Genomic DNA, 19,981 nt, shown 5'->3' with positions numbered 1-19,981 from the left:
CTGCACTATCTTTCTGCGCAACAATAGTGGAATTGGTGATCCTCTTACCATCTTGGCTTCTGAGAAACACTGACACTCTGAGAAGCTCTTTTTATACCCAATCATGTTGTCAATTGACCTAATTAGTGTTAATTGGTCTTCCAGCTGTTCGTTATATGCTCAATTTCCTTTTTCCAGCCACTTATTGCTACTTGTCCCAACTTTTTTTGGGATTTGTTGACACTGTGAAATTTTGAATCAACATATTTTCCTTTAAAATGTTACATTTACTCAGATTAAACTTTTGATCTGTCATCTATGTTATATTACGAATAAAATATTGACATTTGCCATCTCCACATCATTGCATTCAGTTTTTATTCACAATTTGTTTAGTGTCCCAACTTTTTTGGTATCCGGTTTGTAGATTTTTTTAAATTTAATTTAGAGACATTTACAAAAATGTCTTAACAGAAGTTTTGTTGTTTGTTTATGTAAAAATCACAGAGTCAGCAGTTGATGGGAAACTCTCGTTATTATAATTCAGCACCCCGGAATGAAAAACTACTTTATGGGATATCTGTCGTGACATTTGGAAACTGTCAGTAAATTAAGTATTTTATTCATAAAACAACTGATTTTGGACGTAGTCCTTCGTACGTGCGCCTATAGCTCACATCAGTGTCATTTCTTCCTAAACATGAACAGCTGTGGGACGAAACCAGCAAATAACATGAATCAGCTTTTTAGTCAGTTTTTCACAGAATTGAGAAGTCGTCAGCTTGAGAACTTCAGGCTGATAATGGAACTTGTGATAAATATGAGGCAGTGCTTTGAAATACTTACCAATTAGACATCTTGTTTCAGGTTGGTATAAAAAAACAAAAAAGAAAAACGACCCCATGACAAATATAGCTGCATCCTTTTACCACTAACAAGAAAGAAGGCAGAATCAGAGGTTTGCTGAATGGCGCCACAACAGCCTTGTGCGCCGTTCATGATGTCTCTGCAGATCAAAAAGGAGGCCAAAGCTGAATCAGATTGAACTTATCTTAACGATTGTCTCTTTGTTGTCTGCGCGACACTTTGGATCAGGTGCTGCTGCGGTTAGGTCGTCTCTTTGTTGTCTCCACGCTTTAACCCCTTCCCTCCAAAACCAGTTTCTGATGTTGTCAGAGTGGTGCTCAGAACCGGCCGTCAGCAGTTTCAAGCACATTACCTGAAATGATTCCACGTCCAGCTGATTCAGCAGCACCTTTGAAACCTGGTTCACACTGCAGCGTCATGAACAGCGAGCATCAGACTTTGAGGCAAACAGCCGACTGCTTTTTGCGCTCTTAGGTCCTCTCTGCGACTCGGCAAAGTTTACAAGTTGCACATTGTGATGGATGTTCCTCAGCTGCTCGCGTCCCAATTCTTTTTGTTGCATTTGTGCATATTTTTGTTTCTGCTTCGTGTACGTGCAGATGTCACCTTTAGAGGAAATGGATTCGTCTTTACTAACAAAGTCACCACAACCATCTTTCACTTTCACACTGCAAATAGGCTCGCTTCTGTCTCGGCGTCGAATCCCACACAGATCTGTTTCAGTTGTTGTTTATGTCGAGTGTTGATGCAACATGTGAGACGTGGAAAACAGAAGTAAACTTCATGCTCGTGCTTGAACTTTTTTTAATATAGTTTCTGTTGATAAAGTGTTAAAGAAAAAAGGAAACTGAGAAATAGTTTTTGGCAGAGTCATTCCCACAGGATGACACCCGTTCTGCCAAAACTGTTCACCAGCGCTCACTCACTCATGGGACTAGTAGCCTTTTGTGCGTCAGCTGATTCATTTGATGGTTCGTGATTCAGATAAGGATAATGTCTATTTTTGAGAATTGAGAGTGCGTAAAAGCACCATTCTTAGATTTTTGTGTGTGCAACCAAACTTCCAGTGAATACTTTAGTCATATTGACTTCCTGCTCTTTATCCTGCTCAGTCATCAAGGTTGTTGTAGGCTACTCTCATATGTTCAAGTTCAGGTTAGGTTTGTTTTTCATATGCAAAATCAACATAAGATCAACAATGCAATGAAAGGCTTAGGATGAGAAGAACTGTCTCGACTCGCCAAAAACAACAACAAGTAATAGCAAAGCATGCAGCAAAATGCTAAAAACATAAAATACTACTAAAATACTAAAAACAAGGCGCCAAAGTTGAAAAAGAAATACGTCTTCAGTGTGATTCGGTTAGCAGTGAGGTTCTTTCAACATCATGCTTCTGTTCTGTTAGCGGCGTGGTCTTGTTAGCAGCTTAGCAGGTCCAGTCAGCAGCTTGATGGTAATAAGAACTGCCCTCACAGACTGCAGTCCAGAACCGGGTCCAGCAGACCGAGAACATCCCAGGTTTCCCAGAGGAACCGAACGGGTCATTACATTATTAGTAATAATTCTTACACGAACCGATAAATTAATTTCATGTTGACTCTCTGAAGAGTGGTGGTTTTAGAAAAGGGCAAATCATAAATTAAATGTGACCTCAAATACTTACAAAAACTTCCTCTGAAACTTTTTTCTTTTTGCAGATCAGAGGAAGCACATGAAGAAAACTTTCTGCTGTAGCTTAAAACTAAAATAATCCAGTCCATTAAGCAAGAATTTATTGAGAGTAACTTTGAAATTTCCTCTAAATAAAACTTTTCCATTACCCATTATTAGCAGTGAAGACTTACGTAAGCATAACCTTTTCTTACTCAGATGGTTATTTATTGTCTCCAGTTAGATGATTTAGTCAATCATGTGTTCATGTTTGAAAATCAGTACGTAAGCACATCCACACGTACTGCCTAATGCATAAGCACCTGTGATGGTGTTAACCACACTCAAGTAAGCATAGCTCACTGTGACAGCTCATATTTTCCCAAGGTTTATAAACGTATGAATACTGAATCAGGGAAAGTATAAAAAATACATTTCCTGAGTGTAAATTAAACAGTGAGTCACAGATTATTTTTACAAGTTTGTCAGCTGCTACAATAGGATCCGGATGCTTGAGGTTCCAACTTTTAAAACTTCCGTGTTACATTTGTTGCTGTGCTTCCAGATGAAACCTGGTCTTCTGGCACTGGAGTGAATGAAGGTAATGCTTACAATTTTAATGAGGGTGATATTGCACAAAATTATATTGTTCCACAAAGCAGCCACAGTAACAGGCAAGTTGTCATGTTACTGACATCAACATAAATAAAGCAAGGAGGCAAACCGTTCTGTGGCTCAGAAAAGGAAAGCAGGCCATGTCACGTCCTGTGTTTGGTTCAGGTGGAGAACTGCTGACCCGGAAAGAGGCTATTGTTGAGCGATGGAAGGAGCACTTCGAGGATCTTATTGATCTGTCCACCATGTCCACCTTTTGATGAGCCAAAGTCTGAGGACTTGGGGAAGAACAAGTCCATTACCCTGGCAGAGTTTACTCAGGTAGTCAAAAAGCTCTGCTTGTTGACGTTTTTTTGAACCCGTCCAGATTACTGGACTTAACTTTGTTAGATGTATGTTGCGTTGTTTAGAAACAAAGCAGCAGTGTGTGCCTAAAGCCCCCAGTATACTCCCGCGTTCGTTCGTTCACGTGTACGTACGCGTGTACTGAGAATCTTCACCAGCGTATGCGTGTACTGTACGCATAGGGTTCAGACTTCAGACTCCAGCGTACACCCTGAGCAGCTGCAGAGCAGCTTCACAGACGAGGGGCATTTACTTTTGGGACAAATTGAGGTCGCCGATTGGTCATTTGCTGACACGCCTACTGGATTGATTGACAGGTCGGAAAAAATAAATGAAAAAACGAGCGCTGGCAGCCTCAGCCGCAGCAGTGTTCTGTGTTTATATGTTGTTAATAAAAACATCTAAAAAAACAGGGAGCGCTGGCTCTGCAGCCCACACATCAGACCAGCCCACCAGGAAATCCCCAGACCCTCCCGCAGCCACGCTGGACCTGAGTTTAATTCGCTCATGACAAATTCCTTCATTTCTCACCATTTCAGTCATGGCATCAACGGAGGAGGAAGAGATCACTGCCTCTTGGCAAAAACACAAAAGAAAAGGCCAGATCAGGGATGAAGAAGGGGAATTTAATACATTGGTGTCGCATACAAAACAGTCCATCGCCGGACAGTTTATTGTGCGACACCGCGTACACGAATGCGGTCGTAAAAATTGAGCTTTGCATGGACATGCCCTGGGGGGGGTACGCTCGTACCTCCGCGTACGTACGTGCGTACCTCTGCGTATGGACGTACGCGGAAGTATACTGGGGGCTTTAGAGTGCTAACTTATTTATATTTCCTGGTTTTTATCGCTAATCTCATTTTAAGGTGGCCATGGAGGAAGAGTTGCAAGAATTTGAGGTAGTTCAACTGTTATGGATAGAAAATGAGAAACTGCAGTCTGGAAAAAAAAACACAGTTGTGACCAAGGCTTAATTTGTAAACCGATTGATGCCGGAACGCAAATAGTGGGTGGGCTGGTGGTGTGTGCGTGTGTGTGTGTGGGGGGGGGCTTGCAATTTCTTGCATTTTGGTGTATTTTAACAGGTTGTTAAACAGCTACATTTACCTATATTTGTAAACACTCAGCTTCTGTTAAGCATCCTCACCCCCCCTCCCCCTTACTTGACGGAACCATCAAGTAAGTCGGACTTGAAACAGAGCCCGACTCTGTCCCTGCGTTGCTGTCTGCCTCCGCATGTGAAACCTCCAGGCGCCTGCGTACGGATGCCTTTGGTCTCCTCCAGCTTGTGTACGACTGCCTCAGCACTCACCCCCACTACTATTTTAAGGGCAGGGATTTTTTTTTTTAAGGGTAGAGGCAGAAGTGCTTCACTTGAAGGGGCAGATCATCTATGTGATATTAAGAAGTTGTGTTGTGTCATCTGTTGTTTTTAAAATCAATCAACCTTTATTTATACAGGTAAATCCCATTGAGCCTCGAGGACTCATTTACAAGAGAGACCTGATTTCAACAAAGAAAGATGACAACAATGGACAACAGCAACAACAATAAGCAGTTATAAAAACTCATACTACAGTTTTTTTTTTTTTTTTTTGTTTGTTATTTTTTAACAAAATGAGTGTTTATGCAATTATTTTCAATTTACATATCCAATATAAGTTTAAATCATTCAAGGCAGTCCTATTTGTTCATAACTTTATTATTAGTAAACCCGAGTGTTACTGGATCCATACAAACAGTTGCCGGAATGCACCCTTTCAAAATAAGAGAGTTCTCGGATCATGTTCTGGCAGGATCCGGCTCAAATTAAGCCCTGGTTGTGACTCATCAGAGTGCTGTACCTTCTACAGTGGGTAAAGAAAGTATTCAAACCCTTTTAAAATTTTCACCATTTGTTTCATTGCAGCCTTTTGCTAAAATCAAAAAAGTTAATTTTATTTCTCATTAATGTACACTCAGCACCCCATCTTGACATTAAAAAAACAGAAATGTAGAATTTTTTACAAAAAAAAAAAAAAAAGACAAACTGACTTATCACATGGTCATAAGTATTCAGACCCTTTGCTGTGACACTCATATTTAAATCACATGCTGTCCATTTCCTTCTGATCCTCCTTGAGATGTTTCTACTCCTTCATTGGAGTCCAGCTGTGTGTAATTAAACTGACTGGACTTGATTAGGAAAGGCACACACCTGTCTATATAAGATCTCACAGCTCACAGTGCATGTCAGAGCAAATGAGAATCGTGAGGTCAAATGAGCTGCCCAAGGAGCTCAGAGACAGAATTGTGGCAAGGCATAGATCTGGCCAAGGTTAAAAAAAGAATTTCTGCAGCACTCAAGGTTCTTAAGAGCACAGTGGCCTCCATAATCCTTAAATGGAAGAAGTTTGGGATGACCAGATCTCTTCCTAGATCTGGCTGTCCAGCCAAATGGAGGAATCCTGGGAGAAGAGCCTTGGTGAGAGAGGTAAAGAAGAACCCAAAGTTCACTGTGGCTGAGCTCCAGAGATGCAGTAGGGAGATGGGAGAAAGTTCCACAAAGTCAACTATCACTGCAGCCCTTCACCAGTCGGGGCTTTATGGCAGAGTGGCCCAACAGAAGCCTCTTCTCAATGCAAGACTTATGAAAACCCGCATAGAGTTTGCCAAAAAACACATGAAGGACTCCCAGACAATGAGAAATAAGATCCTCTTGCCTGATGAGATAAAGATTGAAATTTTTGGTGTTAATTCTGAAATTTTTGGTGTTAATTCTAAGCAGTATGTGTGGAGAAAACCAGGCACAGCTCATCACCTGCCCAATACAATCCCAACTGTGAAACATGGTAGTGGCAGCATCATGATCTGGGGGTGTTTTTCAGCTGCAGGGACATGACGACTGGTTGCAATTGAAGGAAAGATGAATGCGGCCAAGTACAGAGATATCCTGGAAGAAAACCTCTTCCAGAGTGCTCTGGACTTCAGACTGGGCCAAAGGGCCACCTTCCAACAAGACAATGACCCTAAGCACACAGCTAAAATTACAAAGGAGCGGCTTTGGAACAACTATGTGACCATTCTTGACTGGTCCAGCCAGAGTCCTGACCTAAACTCAATTGAGCATCTCTGGAGAGACCTGCAAATGGCTGTCCACCAACGTTCACTATCCAACCTGACGGAACTGGAGAGGATCTACAAGGAAGAATGGCAGAGGATCCCCAAATCCAGGTGTGAAAAACTTGTTGCATCATTCCCAAGAAGTCTCATGTCTGTACTAGCTCAAAACGGTGCTTTTACTCAATACTGAGCAAAGAGTCTGAATACTTATGACCATGTGATGTTTTCAGATATTCTTTTTATAATTTGCAAAAATTTCTACATTTCTGGTTTTTTATGTCAAGATGGGGTGCTGGGTGTACATTAATGAGAAAAAAAACATTTGATTTTAGCAAAAGGCTGCAATGAAAGAAAGAGTGGAAATTTTAAAAGGGTCTGAATACTTTCCGTACTCACTGCTGTATGTCGCTGTGCCCCTCACTACTCAAGTGTTAATGTCCCTTTAATGGCAAGACTAATGTTCAGCCCACAGGATAGGAGATGTCCTATATTTAGGAGAAAGAAAGGTACAAGTTTAGCTGAATGACTTGAGAAGGTGCACGCTTGTAATAAAACACTCCATTTATCTGAGGCCAATGAGGCATTTTTCTTATTTGATCATCTGGAAGGAGAAGCGTGAGAGGAGATAAAGTTCCATCCCCAGGTAGATATGGAGGACCCAGCCAGGATCGTTGCAGTTTTACAAGAGCTTGATGGTTGTTTAAATCCCTATGACGCTTTACTGGAGGCTTTCTTTTCATAGCAACAAGAGGTGCTCCCAAGAGTTCTCCCTCGCGATGGATGTGGTAAAGCAGCAATCACCTAGTGAAATTCCCTGTTATGACAATGTGAAAAAATATATATTTGAGATTTTTGCAAATTTATCAAAAATAGAAAACTAAGAAATCAAATTTATATAAATATTCACAGCCTTTACCATGATGCTTAAAACTGAGCTCGGATGCATACTGTTTCCACTGATCATCCTTGAGATGTTTCTCCAACTTAAATGGAGTCCACCTTCGGTAAATTCTGTCGAGTGGACTTGATTTGGAAAGGCACACACACACCTGTCTATATAAGGTCCCACAGTTGACAGTGCATGACCAAACACCAAGCATGAGATCAAAGGAATTGTCTGTAGACCTACAACACTGGATTGTGTTGGGGCACAAATCTGGGGAAGGATACAGAAAAGATTCTGCTGCTTTGAAGGCTCACTGAGCACAGTGGCCTTCATCAATCACAAATGGAAAACATTTGGAACCACCAGGACTCTTCCTAGAGATGGCTGGCCATCTATAATGTGCAACTGGGGGAGAAGAGCCTTAGTCAGGGACGTGACCAAAAACCTGATTATCCGTCTGTCAGAAACCCAGCATTCCTCTGTGGAGAGAGGAGAACCTCCCAAAAGGACAACCATATCTGCACCAATCCACAATCAGGCCTGTATGGTAGAGTGGCCAGACAAAAGCCACTACTTAATAAAAGGCATATGGCAGCCCGTCTGGAGTTTGCCAAAAGGCACCTGAAGGACTCTCAAGACCATGAGAAACAAAATTCTCTGGTCTGATGAGACAAAGATTGAACTCTTTGGTGTGAATGTTTTGTGTCATGTTTAGAGAGAACCAGGCGCCGCTCATCACCAGGTCAATACCATCCAGTGACGTATGGTGGTGGCAGCATCATGCTATGGGGATGTTTTTCAGCAGCAGGAACTGGTGGACCAGTCAGGATATAGAGAAGATGAATGCAGCAATGTGCAGAGACATGCCAGATAAAAACCTGCTCCAGAATGCTCTTGACCTCAGACTGGTGTGACAATTCATTTTTCGGCAGAACAATGACCCCAAGCACATGGCCAATATCTCAGAGGAGTCGCTTCAGGACCACTCTGTGAATGTTCTGGAGGGGCCAAGCCAGAGTCCAGACTTGAATCCAATTGAACATCTCTGGAGATATCTGAAAATGTCTGTATAAAGATGTCTCCCATCCAACCTGATGGAGCTTGAGAAGTACTGCAAAGAAGAATGGGACAAACTGCCTAAAGTGTCAAAGAGGGTTCTAGCAGTCTGGTAATGTCATCAGCAGATGTTATAGTATGAACCAAGAGAGTGGACAGGCATGTAGATAAGCTGAGCTGTCTCATGTTTGCAGGGAAATGACTGCAGCAGATATCACAATGGTATTTATCTTAGAGACTGATTTGATGGGAACGATGAAACCACAGAAGCAATGAAGGCCACCAGAAGACTTGGGAGTACTTTATTCATTCTGAGTAGGAGGATAGGTAACTTAACAAAACAAAAATCAACGGCACACCTAGAAGAGTAATTGACTGACGCGATAACAGTCACCTAGTGAGTTTTAATGTTCCAATGTTGATTGGGTGATCAGCTCAGCCTTTAATCCTCCAGCAGCCTTTAGGTGTTGTAGGAAACAGCTGAGTCAGCTGATGTCGGGAGTGGCAGCACCACCCAGCAGAGGACGCTCTCAGGCTCATCCTGTGGAAGGGAAAGTCAGTGGAGGACAGAATAACAGTGAAGCGCTGACCGTTCAATCTAAAAATGGAAACAGTGCGGCACAACTGCAAACCTCCCAACTCATGGGCGTCCACCTAAACTGACGAGCAGAGAGAGCCAAGAAGCCTCATGGTTACTCTGGAGAAGCGATAGAGAGACACGGCTCAGGTGGGACAATCTGTCCACAGGTCACGTACTAGTCTGCGCTCCACAAATCTGGCTTTTATGGAACAGAAGCAAAAAGAAAGCTGGTGAACAAAAATGATAAGAAGTCTCCCTGATTTATGCTCAATAATCCAGGTAGAAAAATCCAGCAAAGTTAAGTCAGGTCCTCTGGACATATTCTTTTTGTTGAAATGTTTCTTCTTTCATCCAGAAGACTTCATCAGTCCGAGGAGCTGCAACAAACTCAGTCTTATAAACAGCACCTTGTCATAGTGGGTCAAGCCTAAAAGAAGTTTTGTTTGCAGTTTGTCACAAGCCATGTAGGAAACACAAAACGCCATGTGTGGCGGAAAGCTAACACTACACATACACTGCCCCCACTGTGAAACACGGTGGTGGCAGCAAAAAAACTGCGGGGGAGCTTTTTATAAGCTGGTCGGAACTGATTATCTGGTGCTGTTCTTAAAGTGTGTGCTGCTGTTAAATACCTGGGACATTATAAAAGTGATGATCTGGCTGATGACATGGACATTTACAGACAGCGTCGTTTAATGTGTGCACAAGCCAACATGCTTGTACGCAAGTCCGGGGATGTGATCTGCATCAGTGAAAGTGCCTCTTTTTAAAGCATACTGCACTCCTTTGTATACTGCCCACTTGTGGAGATGATACAAGCAAAGCTGTGTACAGAAATTCAAAGTGGCATATAATGATGGAATGAGGATGCTGAGATGGACTAGTGCAAGTCAGTTATTTGTTGTTGTCTCCAGTTTTTATGCTGCGTTACGTAACCTTAAGTACAGATTTATGTGGAGATTACGTGATTCTACAAATAACATCATCCTGATGCTAACGGATGTTACATAGAGCTCAGTCAGGTTTAAGTCCATAATGTGGGACCACTGGCGTTTCAGCCCTTATTTAAATCTGTGACTTACATTTGGGTTCTTTTTTATTTTTATTGTTTTTTTTAAATATATATATATATATATATATATATATATTATTTGCATTTTTATATGGACCCGCTTGTGTCTTTAATAAAGGTGATGATGGTGATGGGAAGGTGGATGGATCTAAATAAAGGATAATCCCAGAAGAAAATCTGACCTTCCAGCTGGACAACATCCAACCAGAGCGATGTGATGTTCAGATCCAGCATATCCATGTCAGACCAAAATCTCACTGAGGATTGATGGCAGGACTCGACAGCTGCTGTTCACAGACGACCTCCATCCAGTCTGACTGAGTTTGAGCTGTTTCACAAAGAATGAGCAAAGTTGGTCGACGCAAAACTCCCAAAGACTTGCAGCTTTATTGCAGTGAAAAGTGGTTCTTCAAATTCTGCTTTAAATTATATTGTTTCAGTTATATGAGCTTACAGATTTATTATAAAAAATCTTAACTAAAAGAAAAAGTTAAAGACGTCTGTTATTACTCCAAATATTTATTTATTCTACCTGTTAGAGAACCAAATGAGTATTTAAAGTAGAGTAAAAAAAACAACAACAGTAAAACAAATTTAAAAAAAAGTAACAGATAAAATTACAATAATTTTACTTTCTTCAGTTTATGAAACCAAACAGCAAAAGTAGATTTTTCTGCTCAGTTGAACAAAAATTATCACGGTATTGCATCATTAATATTTCTATAACTAGTAAATCAGTCATGAGCAGGCTCCAGTTTTATTTTTCAGAGAAAAGTATTTTAACATTTTTGAATTCCTAGGTTGTACTTAAAGCCTCAGAATGAATTTTGCACCTCTGCAGTGCAGTTCTGCAACTTCTGTGCAACAACTATTTTTTTAAATGAGCAGACTGACCTGATCCATTTCCACTTTCATTTAAAATTAAGTTTATCAACCCACAGACAGCTGGAGGGTTGTGAATGAAACCAATGTGCAGTTTTATCTGATTCTTTCTTGAGTATCTGATATTGTTTTATCTTTTTTTATTATTACTTCAGTGTTTACAAAAATATAATTTTCAAGTAAATACCTCATCTTTATTTTTATACTCTCAGTTGTACTCGCGGCACAGCTGGACTCAGGTCAATGCATCCCAGTCAAAGAACGTTGAACAGCATAAACAGTAACAAGGTCTGACTCAGTCAAATAAAGTTCTTGTACAACTAATTATCAATCAGGAAAATAAAATCATTCTTCAGGTGCTCTGCTGCCACCTGCTGGCCAGCTGGAGATAAACGTGAACTCCAAAGATTTTCAATCAACCTTTATATATACATGTTAACGGGACTCATTTACAAGAGACATGGTTTTAACAAAGGGTGATGACGGCAGTGGACAATCATAAATGATGCATACAAATTGAGAATAACAAGTGAAAATAACATGGTTTTTAAAAGAAAATGTAACAAAAAAAACCCCAGCTAGATTATAAGGCGATGTAGAAAACTAAAAGCAGGAACATGTTTGTGTTGGTTTTTCCCCAGGAACTTAACAGATGTTTAAAGCCACTTAGAGGGGTCATGGTCGAGAGCTTCAGATCTTTTTGTAAGATATTCCAGGAAACGGGAGCGGAGTAGGAGAAGGCCCTTTTGCCTAGTTCAGTTCTCACTGAGGGAACACTGCAAGTAACAATGTCCTGAGAGCGCACGCTGTAACTGCACTCACGCAGAGACATGTAGGAGGAGATGTATGAAGGCAGCAGACCAAGAAGTGATTTAAAGATGAAAATGCACCAGTGAGAGAGTCTGCGTGAAGTTACCATACCATACCACTTTATTTATAAAGCACTTAAAACAGCGACAAGGCCAACCAAAGTGCTGTACAGACAAAACAACAGGTAACTCACCAAGCAAAATACAAAATGAGTTAAATCAGAATATAGACATAAAAACGATGCAGATAATGACGACCAACCAGTGTGGAGCATACAGTATCAAAACAGATCATCTGAAGTTAATGATGACCAGTTAACCAGTGAATACAGGGTGCAGTGATGGGTACAGTAGTTACAGCCAGTTATGAATCTTAGTGCACCGTGATAGACAGCGTCCAACATCTGCAGGGTGCTTGTAGGAGCGTTCATGTAAATAACGTCACCGTAGTCGATGAAGGGAAGGAAAGTCACAGTTACAAGGCGTTTCCTAGTGTTCAGAGTTAAACAGGATCTATTTCTGAAAAAAAAAAAAAAAAACTTTCAGTTTCCTTAACAAGTTTTCCACGTGGAGCTGAAGAGAGAGCTGCAAATCGACCAAGATACCCAAATATTTGTAGGAATCGACAAACTCAATAGGAGCACCATTTGAGGATAAAATCAAAGGAAGAACTGCTGGGACCAACTTCCTGATTGAGAAAAAAGCATCCCTTTGGTTTTGTCGGCAATTAGGACAAGTTTGAAGTGGAACAAATCAGACTGGATGATGTCAGTTTCTCCATATTAATGAGAAATCATTTGTTTGTAACTGACGACAGACCAGCTCTTATTAACTGATGGCTTTATTTAGTTGAACAACATCATTATTCCTATTGTCAGATCACTTTCACCACCGCCTGGACAGTTCCTCAAAGAAGATCTCAGGAAACAATGGTGTAAAGTGCAGTTCTTAGCGAACAGCTTCTGGGCGAGATGGAAAAAGGGAGTATCTGTTGAATATGCAGAGGACTGTAGACCAAAATGGAACGAGGAATGCATTGTCCGCTGTGATGCATTGACTTGAGTCCAGCTGTGCCGTGAGTATAACTGAGAGTATAAAAATAAGAAAAGCAACAATCAATGATTTTATCTAACAAAGTTAAGTCAGGTCCTCTGGACGGATTAAATTTTTTTATTTTATTTTTTAAATTGTTGAAACGTTATCTAAAAGACTTTGTCAGTCTGAGGAGCTGCACTAAACTCAATCTTATAAATAGCCCCATCTCAGAGTGGATCAACCAGTTTGTTGCTGACAGCCCGAACGGACCGATCATCATCAGCTTAGGTCGATTTCACAATTGATAGTCCGGTAGACTCGGTTCGATTGGCGACCAATATTCAGAACATATGTAACATTTTCACATTCGCGCTGCGCCGAGTCATTCGAGCCAATCTGTTCCCCCCCTCGCCTGTGGTGGCGCTGCACCAAGAACTACTGAAGGAAACAACACGAAAACCTCTGAAGAAGACACTTCTTCTTCTTCTTCTGAAAATAAAAACAAAAATGGAGTGGCGTCAAATTTTTGCGTTTTTAGGAGTTCTGTTTTGTCATTTTTCAACAATAGACTTAGGTTGAGTGGAAGATTGAGACAGAAGACCATGGAGAATGTTGTTTTTCACACGAGGCGGCTGACGGCTCCGTATGAGGTAAGAGAAATGCGTGTTTGTTTGCCCTGTGTTGTAGTCCACTTCCTGTATTTGGATTTGAATGCAGTGTGAATGCAAGCAGACAGCGGTCCGCTTGCATTCACACTGCATTCGAGTTCACTTCAACCGAACTGAGACCTAGATTTTTAGGCAGACCAGAGTTCGCTTTTTTGTTCCACATCAGAATTCGATTGCACATTCACACCTCCCCAAACGAACCGGACTTTCTAGGTAAACGGACTAGAGTTCGATTAAAGCGGACTAAACAGCTGGTGTGAACGCCTTAATGATCGATCGTTAGTGCCCTGATGGCCGCTTGCTATTCACAGAGGGCTGAGTCTACAGGACAGCGGTCACTCAGGGACGAAGATGTTCACATCCTTGATAGAGAGGAACGTTGGATGGAGAGGGGCGTGAAGGAAGCCATCTTTGAGAAGAGAAACCATCCATCATTAAACGGGTGGAGGCCTCCATGTCCAATTGTCACCTTACAAGCTAATTTACTAGATTCTGTGCACATTTCTGCTTATTTAAACCTAATTCAGCAAATTCTTTCTGCTTTCTTCTGCTAACTTGGGCTTGTTCTTCCATTTCAGCTACATTTTCAGCATGTTTTTAACTAATTTTAGCTTTTTCTCAGCAAGTTCTTCAGCAATAAGCATTCACATTGCATTTTCGCAGGAAATGCAATTTATCTAGTTTTTTATTGTTTATATGATAATTCTGTAGCATGTTTGTGTGTTTTTATTTTTTGGTGTACGTAATGAAACAATGGTTAGACCATTCTCTAAAAGTGGTGATTCCATCATTTTTGCAGGGGTTGTAGTTTTTTCTTGAAACACAGCAGATCATACAGCCCCACTAGATGGTGATGTTTCCAAACATCTCTTTGTTTTTTTGGTACTCACTCAACCTTTATTTAAACAGATAAGTCACATTGAGCCTTGAAGACATTTACAAGTGAGACCACATTTTTTTTCTTTGTCACATCTCAAACATTGTTTGAATGAAAAAAACTCATTTACTCCAATCTCACAATATAAAACCATTATTTTTTTTATTTCTAAACTGTATTTACATCTAAAAACAATGTTTGTTATAAATACATTTCAAACTGTACATGTGTCGGACAAAAAAACAATACAATTTTAACTTAATTCAAGTACCAGCAGGGAAATGCAAAATGCTACAAAGGGGAAATGAACAAGTCGGTGTTCTCCAGTTTCATGCTTTTTGTCCCAGTCCGTCCAGCCAGTCTAGAACCGTGTTCAGTTCTCCCACTGCTTTGTGTGCTGCTGGATGAATCTGAATCTGCCGGGGGAAGTGGAAAGAAGAAGGCGAATAGATTTAATAATGAGCATCGATACATCACTGACAAAACAATAAATGAAGTCATAAACCACAAAGGAAGAAGAAAACAGCAGAAGTCTTCATCGATCTGAACCTGTTTTAAAAAATAATTTTCAGGCCTATAACACGATTTTTTGTTAAAAATGACATAATTGTGCAAAAGAACATTACATCAGCTATTTTTGTGTTTCTACAGGAATGTACTGGGCATAGATCATTACACTGTATGCTGATCAGGTCTTAATTTGATCCAGATCCTGCGGGGACAAGATCTGGGAAGTCTTATTTTGACAGGGTGCGTTCCAGTAACTGTTTGCTTGGATCTGGTAACTCTCAGGCTTACTAATAATAAAGTTATAAACAAATGTGACTGCCTTGAAGGAATAAAACTTATATTTGATGTGTAAACTGAATATAATTATATAAACACTCGTTTTAAACACAACAGCCACTTTCGAGCTTCTTGATATCACATACGAGCTGCCCCTTCAAGTAAGCATTTTCGCCTCTACCCTTAAAAAAAATCTCCGCCCCTAAAAGAGTGGTGAGGTTGAGTGATGAGCTAATCAGGCAGGAGTCCACAAGCAGCCACCATGAACAGCTGGAGGAGGCAGCTGGAAGTTTCACATGTGGAGTCGGACATTGAATTCAGCGAAGAAGAGTCTGCTCAGAACCATCAAGTAAGGGGGAGAGGGTAGGATGCCTGACATAAGTGGAGAGTTTACAAATGTAACGTAGATGTTTAACAATCCGTTAAAATACATGAAAATGCAGGAAATTGCATCTAATTTATCTAAAATTTTCTGGGGGAGGATCCACAGACACCCCCACACCCCGCTATTTGCGTTCCAGCATCGATCGGTTTACAAACTTAAGTCCTGCTGATGATGCTGAGGCTGCGAGTGTTTCAGTGCACCAGGAGTTCAGTAAAGTTTTACGCTGACTGAGCATGCTGATCAGATGGGCCGATATATTTGCAGCCGCGGCAGTAACACGCAGTCGGAGTTCATGTGACAGAGCAATGATAACGACGTCATGCCAATGCGTTGAGATTTAATATTAGTTTATGTGATGTTCTTTTACACCAGAATGCTGTTTTGGAAAGAAAAAAAAAGATAAGTCTGAAAAACATTTATAAAAACAGCACTTGTTTTACTTTAAATTTTCACTTTAATTCATTTTTTTTTGTAGTTTTTTTCACGCTAACTAAAAATTTTAAAAGAAAGGTCAGTGCTGGTTATCTTTACTGACAGGAAGGAGTTCCTTTCCATATTTTTTATTGACCTTTAAGACTCTATCCTAATTTTCCTCAACAAAACTAGATGTTCATATTTATTAATCTACTGTACGGCTACGTATTAAAAATAAGCTCATTATTTAGTGTTCACTTAATAAAACCTGTGCCGTTTACCTTGTCAAACTTGTTAAGGACTGAGTCGATTGTTCTCTGGGTTTCTTCTCCACAGTGGCAGTGCTGTGCAGATCACAACAGGCGTTAGAACAACTTCTCACACAAGCGCATCTTATAAGTGAAGAACAATAAAACCAGACAGCCGACTTACACATTTGTGCATGTCTCTTCTGATGGTGACAAAAGCGTTCGCCAGGGCGCTGGAGCAGCGCTGGTGGTGCGGCTGGGAGGATGGGAAGTTGTTGAACACTCTTTCAACGTAGAAGCGCAGCAGGAGACGCAAGAAGCAGCATGTCTGACCCTCCTGGTGGAAACGTGCAAATGTCATTCACAATGTGTTGATGCAAGTGACTACAGAAGTACCATATTTTTTGGACTATAAGGCGCATTAAGCGAAACAAGTTAATTGTGACAGATTTTTTTGAGCACCGTGTACTAGGCCTGTCGCAATAAACAATAAATCAATTAATTGCACGACAAATGAAAATGATCATCCTCGTTTTCATTTATCGGCTTTATCGTTTCTTCATCTCTCTTTCTACTGAAGACACTGGATGACAAAAGGCTCAACTCCGGTGCTCTTCACTGATCCCTCCCTTTCTCTTTTCTCTTTAAAATCTGTTTTACCCGTCTAAAATCGCGTTTTTGGATCGGTAAAAGCAGCTAAGCTGAGAAGCTAAGCTATGAGCTAAGCTAACAGGCCGACCTCGGGGAAAAATATCGAAGCGCCAAAATTCACAGTTGAAACCCGTGCCTTTGTGTAAAAAGTAGTTTTTCTCTGCAAAAACAAGCAGAGAACTTTTTTGATTTTTTTATTAAAAGCTTTGTGTGACAAATGCTATGCTAAAGAGCTCAAACCACACCGAGCGTCCGCCATTCTGAGAACTGAAGAAAGAAATGAGAGACAGCCCATGTCACGTCAAGGGGCCTCCCTCCCATTTTTCTTAAAGAGACATGCTGCTCCCTCACTATCCATCCTGCGGTTCAAACAATCTTATACTGCCGTCGGTGGTCAAAAAATATACTACACTCAAAACAAATTAACCAACATTTCTTCTTAAATTTGACAATAATTGCTAATTATTGTCAAATTTCAAACAATATTATCGTTTATTGCAATAATTACTGAGACAGTTTATCGCCCAGCAAGATTTGTTATCGTGACAGGCCTACCGTGTACCACATAAAATCTGTTCGAGGTCAGCAAGCACAACCAGAATTAATACATAAAGTGCACCGGATTATAAAGCTCACTTTTGATGTTTGAGAAAATTAAAGGATTTTAAGTGTGATATATAGTCCGAAAAATACGGTATATAGATCAGAACGCAAGCAACGGGCCTCACCTGAACGTCTTTGATCAGAGATTCTTCCAGAAGTTTCACATCGATCTCATTGTCTCCTGATAGCTATTTAAATCACAAAATTCCATATTAGACTTGTTTATTGTCTGGTATGTCGACAGAGTAATCATGATTGCTGTGAAGAGTTCTTGACCTTTGCAGGTGTTTGAACGGGACGAAGCGTCTGCACATCATTCTGAGTGTGCACCTGCACCGATCGGTGAGGTTCGAGTTCAACTCACCGCGTGGTGTCGTATGTCGGAGTAATGTCTGCGTAGTTCATGTATGTGAACGTTGGCAGAGCAGCCGTCCACATGCAGAGTTCGACCCTCTGTCATCTTGCACAGACATCCGAGGAAGAGGTGGATTAGGAGGAAGAGGTAGATGAAGGAGCCAAGCAGCATCCGGACCATTGTTACCTGGTGGTAAAGCTGACAGGACAACATATCTGGTTAAACCTCTTGAGGATACAAGAAAACTGGCTGAGAACACAAATGTTCTTCAATCAGTGGTTCTAAAACCCAAACCATCTCACATGAATGAGAGCGCACCTGTGCTCAGACTCACCTGTGTGCTTCTGCAGAGGAAGAGTCTCAGCGAAGGTGTATCTCTGTGCCTCCATCCTCTCTCCTCTTATAGCCGCTTGACGGGAATTTTACCTGTTTTTTTTCTACCTTACAGAAAATAGCTACAAAAGTGCATGTTCATACATGTGTGAGTCCAGAAGGAAATGAGTGATGCAATTAAAGGAACTTCCAGCCCAGCTCTGTGTATGAGAAAGGGTAAATGCCGTAACTTTTTCCTCTTGTGACGTAGTTTGTAGAAACAATTTCACTATTGCTAATCGTTCAATTGCATGAGTCATTCATTTGACCAGTGTCATTACTTCCTTTACAACTTGCCTTAAAATTCTTTGAATTCTGGGTAAAGTTATTTTTAGAGAAAGAAAATCCAAGAGGTGAGAGTTTTTTCAGTGTAACAATGAGTTTCTGCTAAGATTGATTAGCCTGTCTGCTCATATGTTGCAGAGCGACATTGTCTGTGCTCTTCCAATAATGCTTGCGTCAGCACATTTTTTCCTTAAGGTTCTGAGCTTCCGCCACGTCACGCAGGCACTTTTCAAAAACACCTGCCAGACCCGTTTACCTGTTTACAGTGAAGGTTGAAAATTCACGTGCAGTAAAAAATAGAAAGATTAAAGGAATAGGAGGAAAGTCCGGCGGACGCAGGAATTACCTGTGTTTGCAGTGTGTTACCGAGTTAACAAGCAGCAAGGGTCTGACAGAGGAAGTGCAAAATTCCCAACTTTCTTTCTAGACTCTACAAATCTGCATTCGTATAAAGGAAGAAGAAAAAAAAAAGCGGTGACACCCTCTCATAACTCAGGAAGACTTGTTTGGTAGTACAGAGAACCACTAGAGGTCATCACGAAACTTTCACAACCTGGCTGTCTTCAATTTAAGTCAAACAGATTTAATTCTGTTCACGAGAAACGCATCAGGCTTTTAAACCGCGTATGCTTTCTGACCTTTTTCAATTTTATTAACTTTGAAATTTGCTTCTGATAAGCCGTAGTTCTTGTGGAAAAACCTAAAGATTCTTTATTTTTGGATTGCATTATTTATCATAGTGAAACAGATATAAACAATTATTATCTTATCTGTCGTAGATAGCTCTTTGAATCATCTGAGTTTAGAGAATTAGAGCTTAATTCTGACCGGACTGACACTATTCGTGTATTGCCTAAACCAAAGTGGATTGCTAAAGCAACTTTAATCTCAAAAATGTTTACGTTTTTGTCATTTTAGTATTTTAGATTGTATTATTATTAGTAAACAGAAAGAGAGTTTATGATATTTCTCCCAGAATATCCCTATGTGAAACAGGTGACAATTTAATGTATACAGTGTATATATAAATAATCAAATATGGTATTTTTCAGACTATAAGGCGCATTTGAAATCCTTTTATTTTCTCAAACATGGACAGTGAGCCTTATCATCAGGTGCGCCTCATGTATTAACTCTGGTTGTTCTTACTGACCGAGAACCAATTTTATGTGGTTTTTGTGAACGAGTTGAAAAAAGTTTGACTTATTTGACTGTTTTGTGTCGCTTAATGCGCCTTATAATCCGATGTGCCTTATGTATGAAAACAGACCTGTTCAATGATATTGCGCCTTATTATCTGGTGCACCTTATAGTCAGAAAGAAAATGGTAACGCAAAACTGACAAAAATAGAAACATGTTTGAGACTGAATTTGATTTAAAACAGCAGCAATGTTTGATTTGGCTATCCTCAAATAAGCCGTTAACTTGTAATATACATATATATACATATATACA

At 40.4% G+C, this 19,981-nt stretch overlaps 2 protein-coding genes across 2 annotated transcripts in view; one reads left to right on the top strand and one right to left on the bottom strand.

Moving 5' to 3' along the window:
• Positions 1-19,981, top strand: part of LOC119411943 (serine/threonine-protein phosphatase 6 regulatory ankyrin repeat subunit C-like) — a 1,101,338-nt gene that overhangs the window by 621,761 nt on the left and 459,596 nt on the right. The gene's annotated exons all lie outside the window — the stretch shown is intronic.
• Positions 14,756-18,048, bottom strand: il19l (interleukin 19 like). Its single transcript, XM_037678944.1, has 5 exons — positions 17,878-18,048; positions 17,639-17,701; positions 16,444-16,596; positions 16,293-16,355; positions 14,756-14,842 (listed from the first exon to the last, which is right to left on the bottom strand). Exons 1-5 carry the CDS (start codon positions 18,046-18,048, stop codon positions 14,756-14,758), a joined length of 537 nt encoding a protein of 178 aa, XP_037534872.1.

This window comes from Nematolebias whitei, chromosome 7, assembly GCF_014905685.2.
Source record: "Nematolebias whitei isolate Nwh7 chromosome 7, NemWhi1, whole genome shotgun sequence".
NCBI lineage: Eukaryota > Metazoa > Chordata > Actinopteri > Cyprinodontiformes > Rivulidae > Nematolebias > Nematolebias whitei.
Note: the sequence above shows the minus strand (reverse complement) of the source record. Positions and strands in the feature narration are given on the sequence as shown.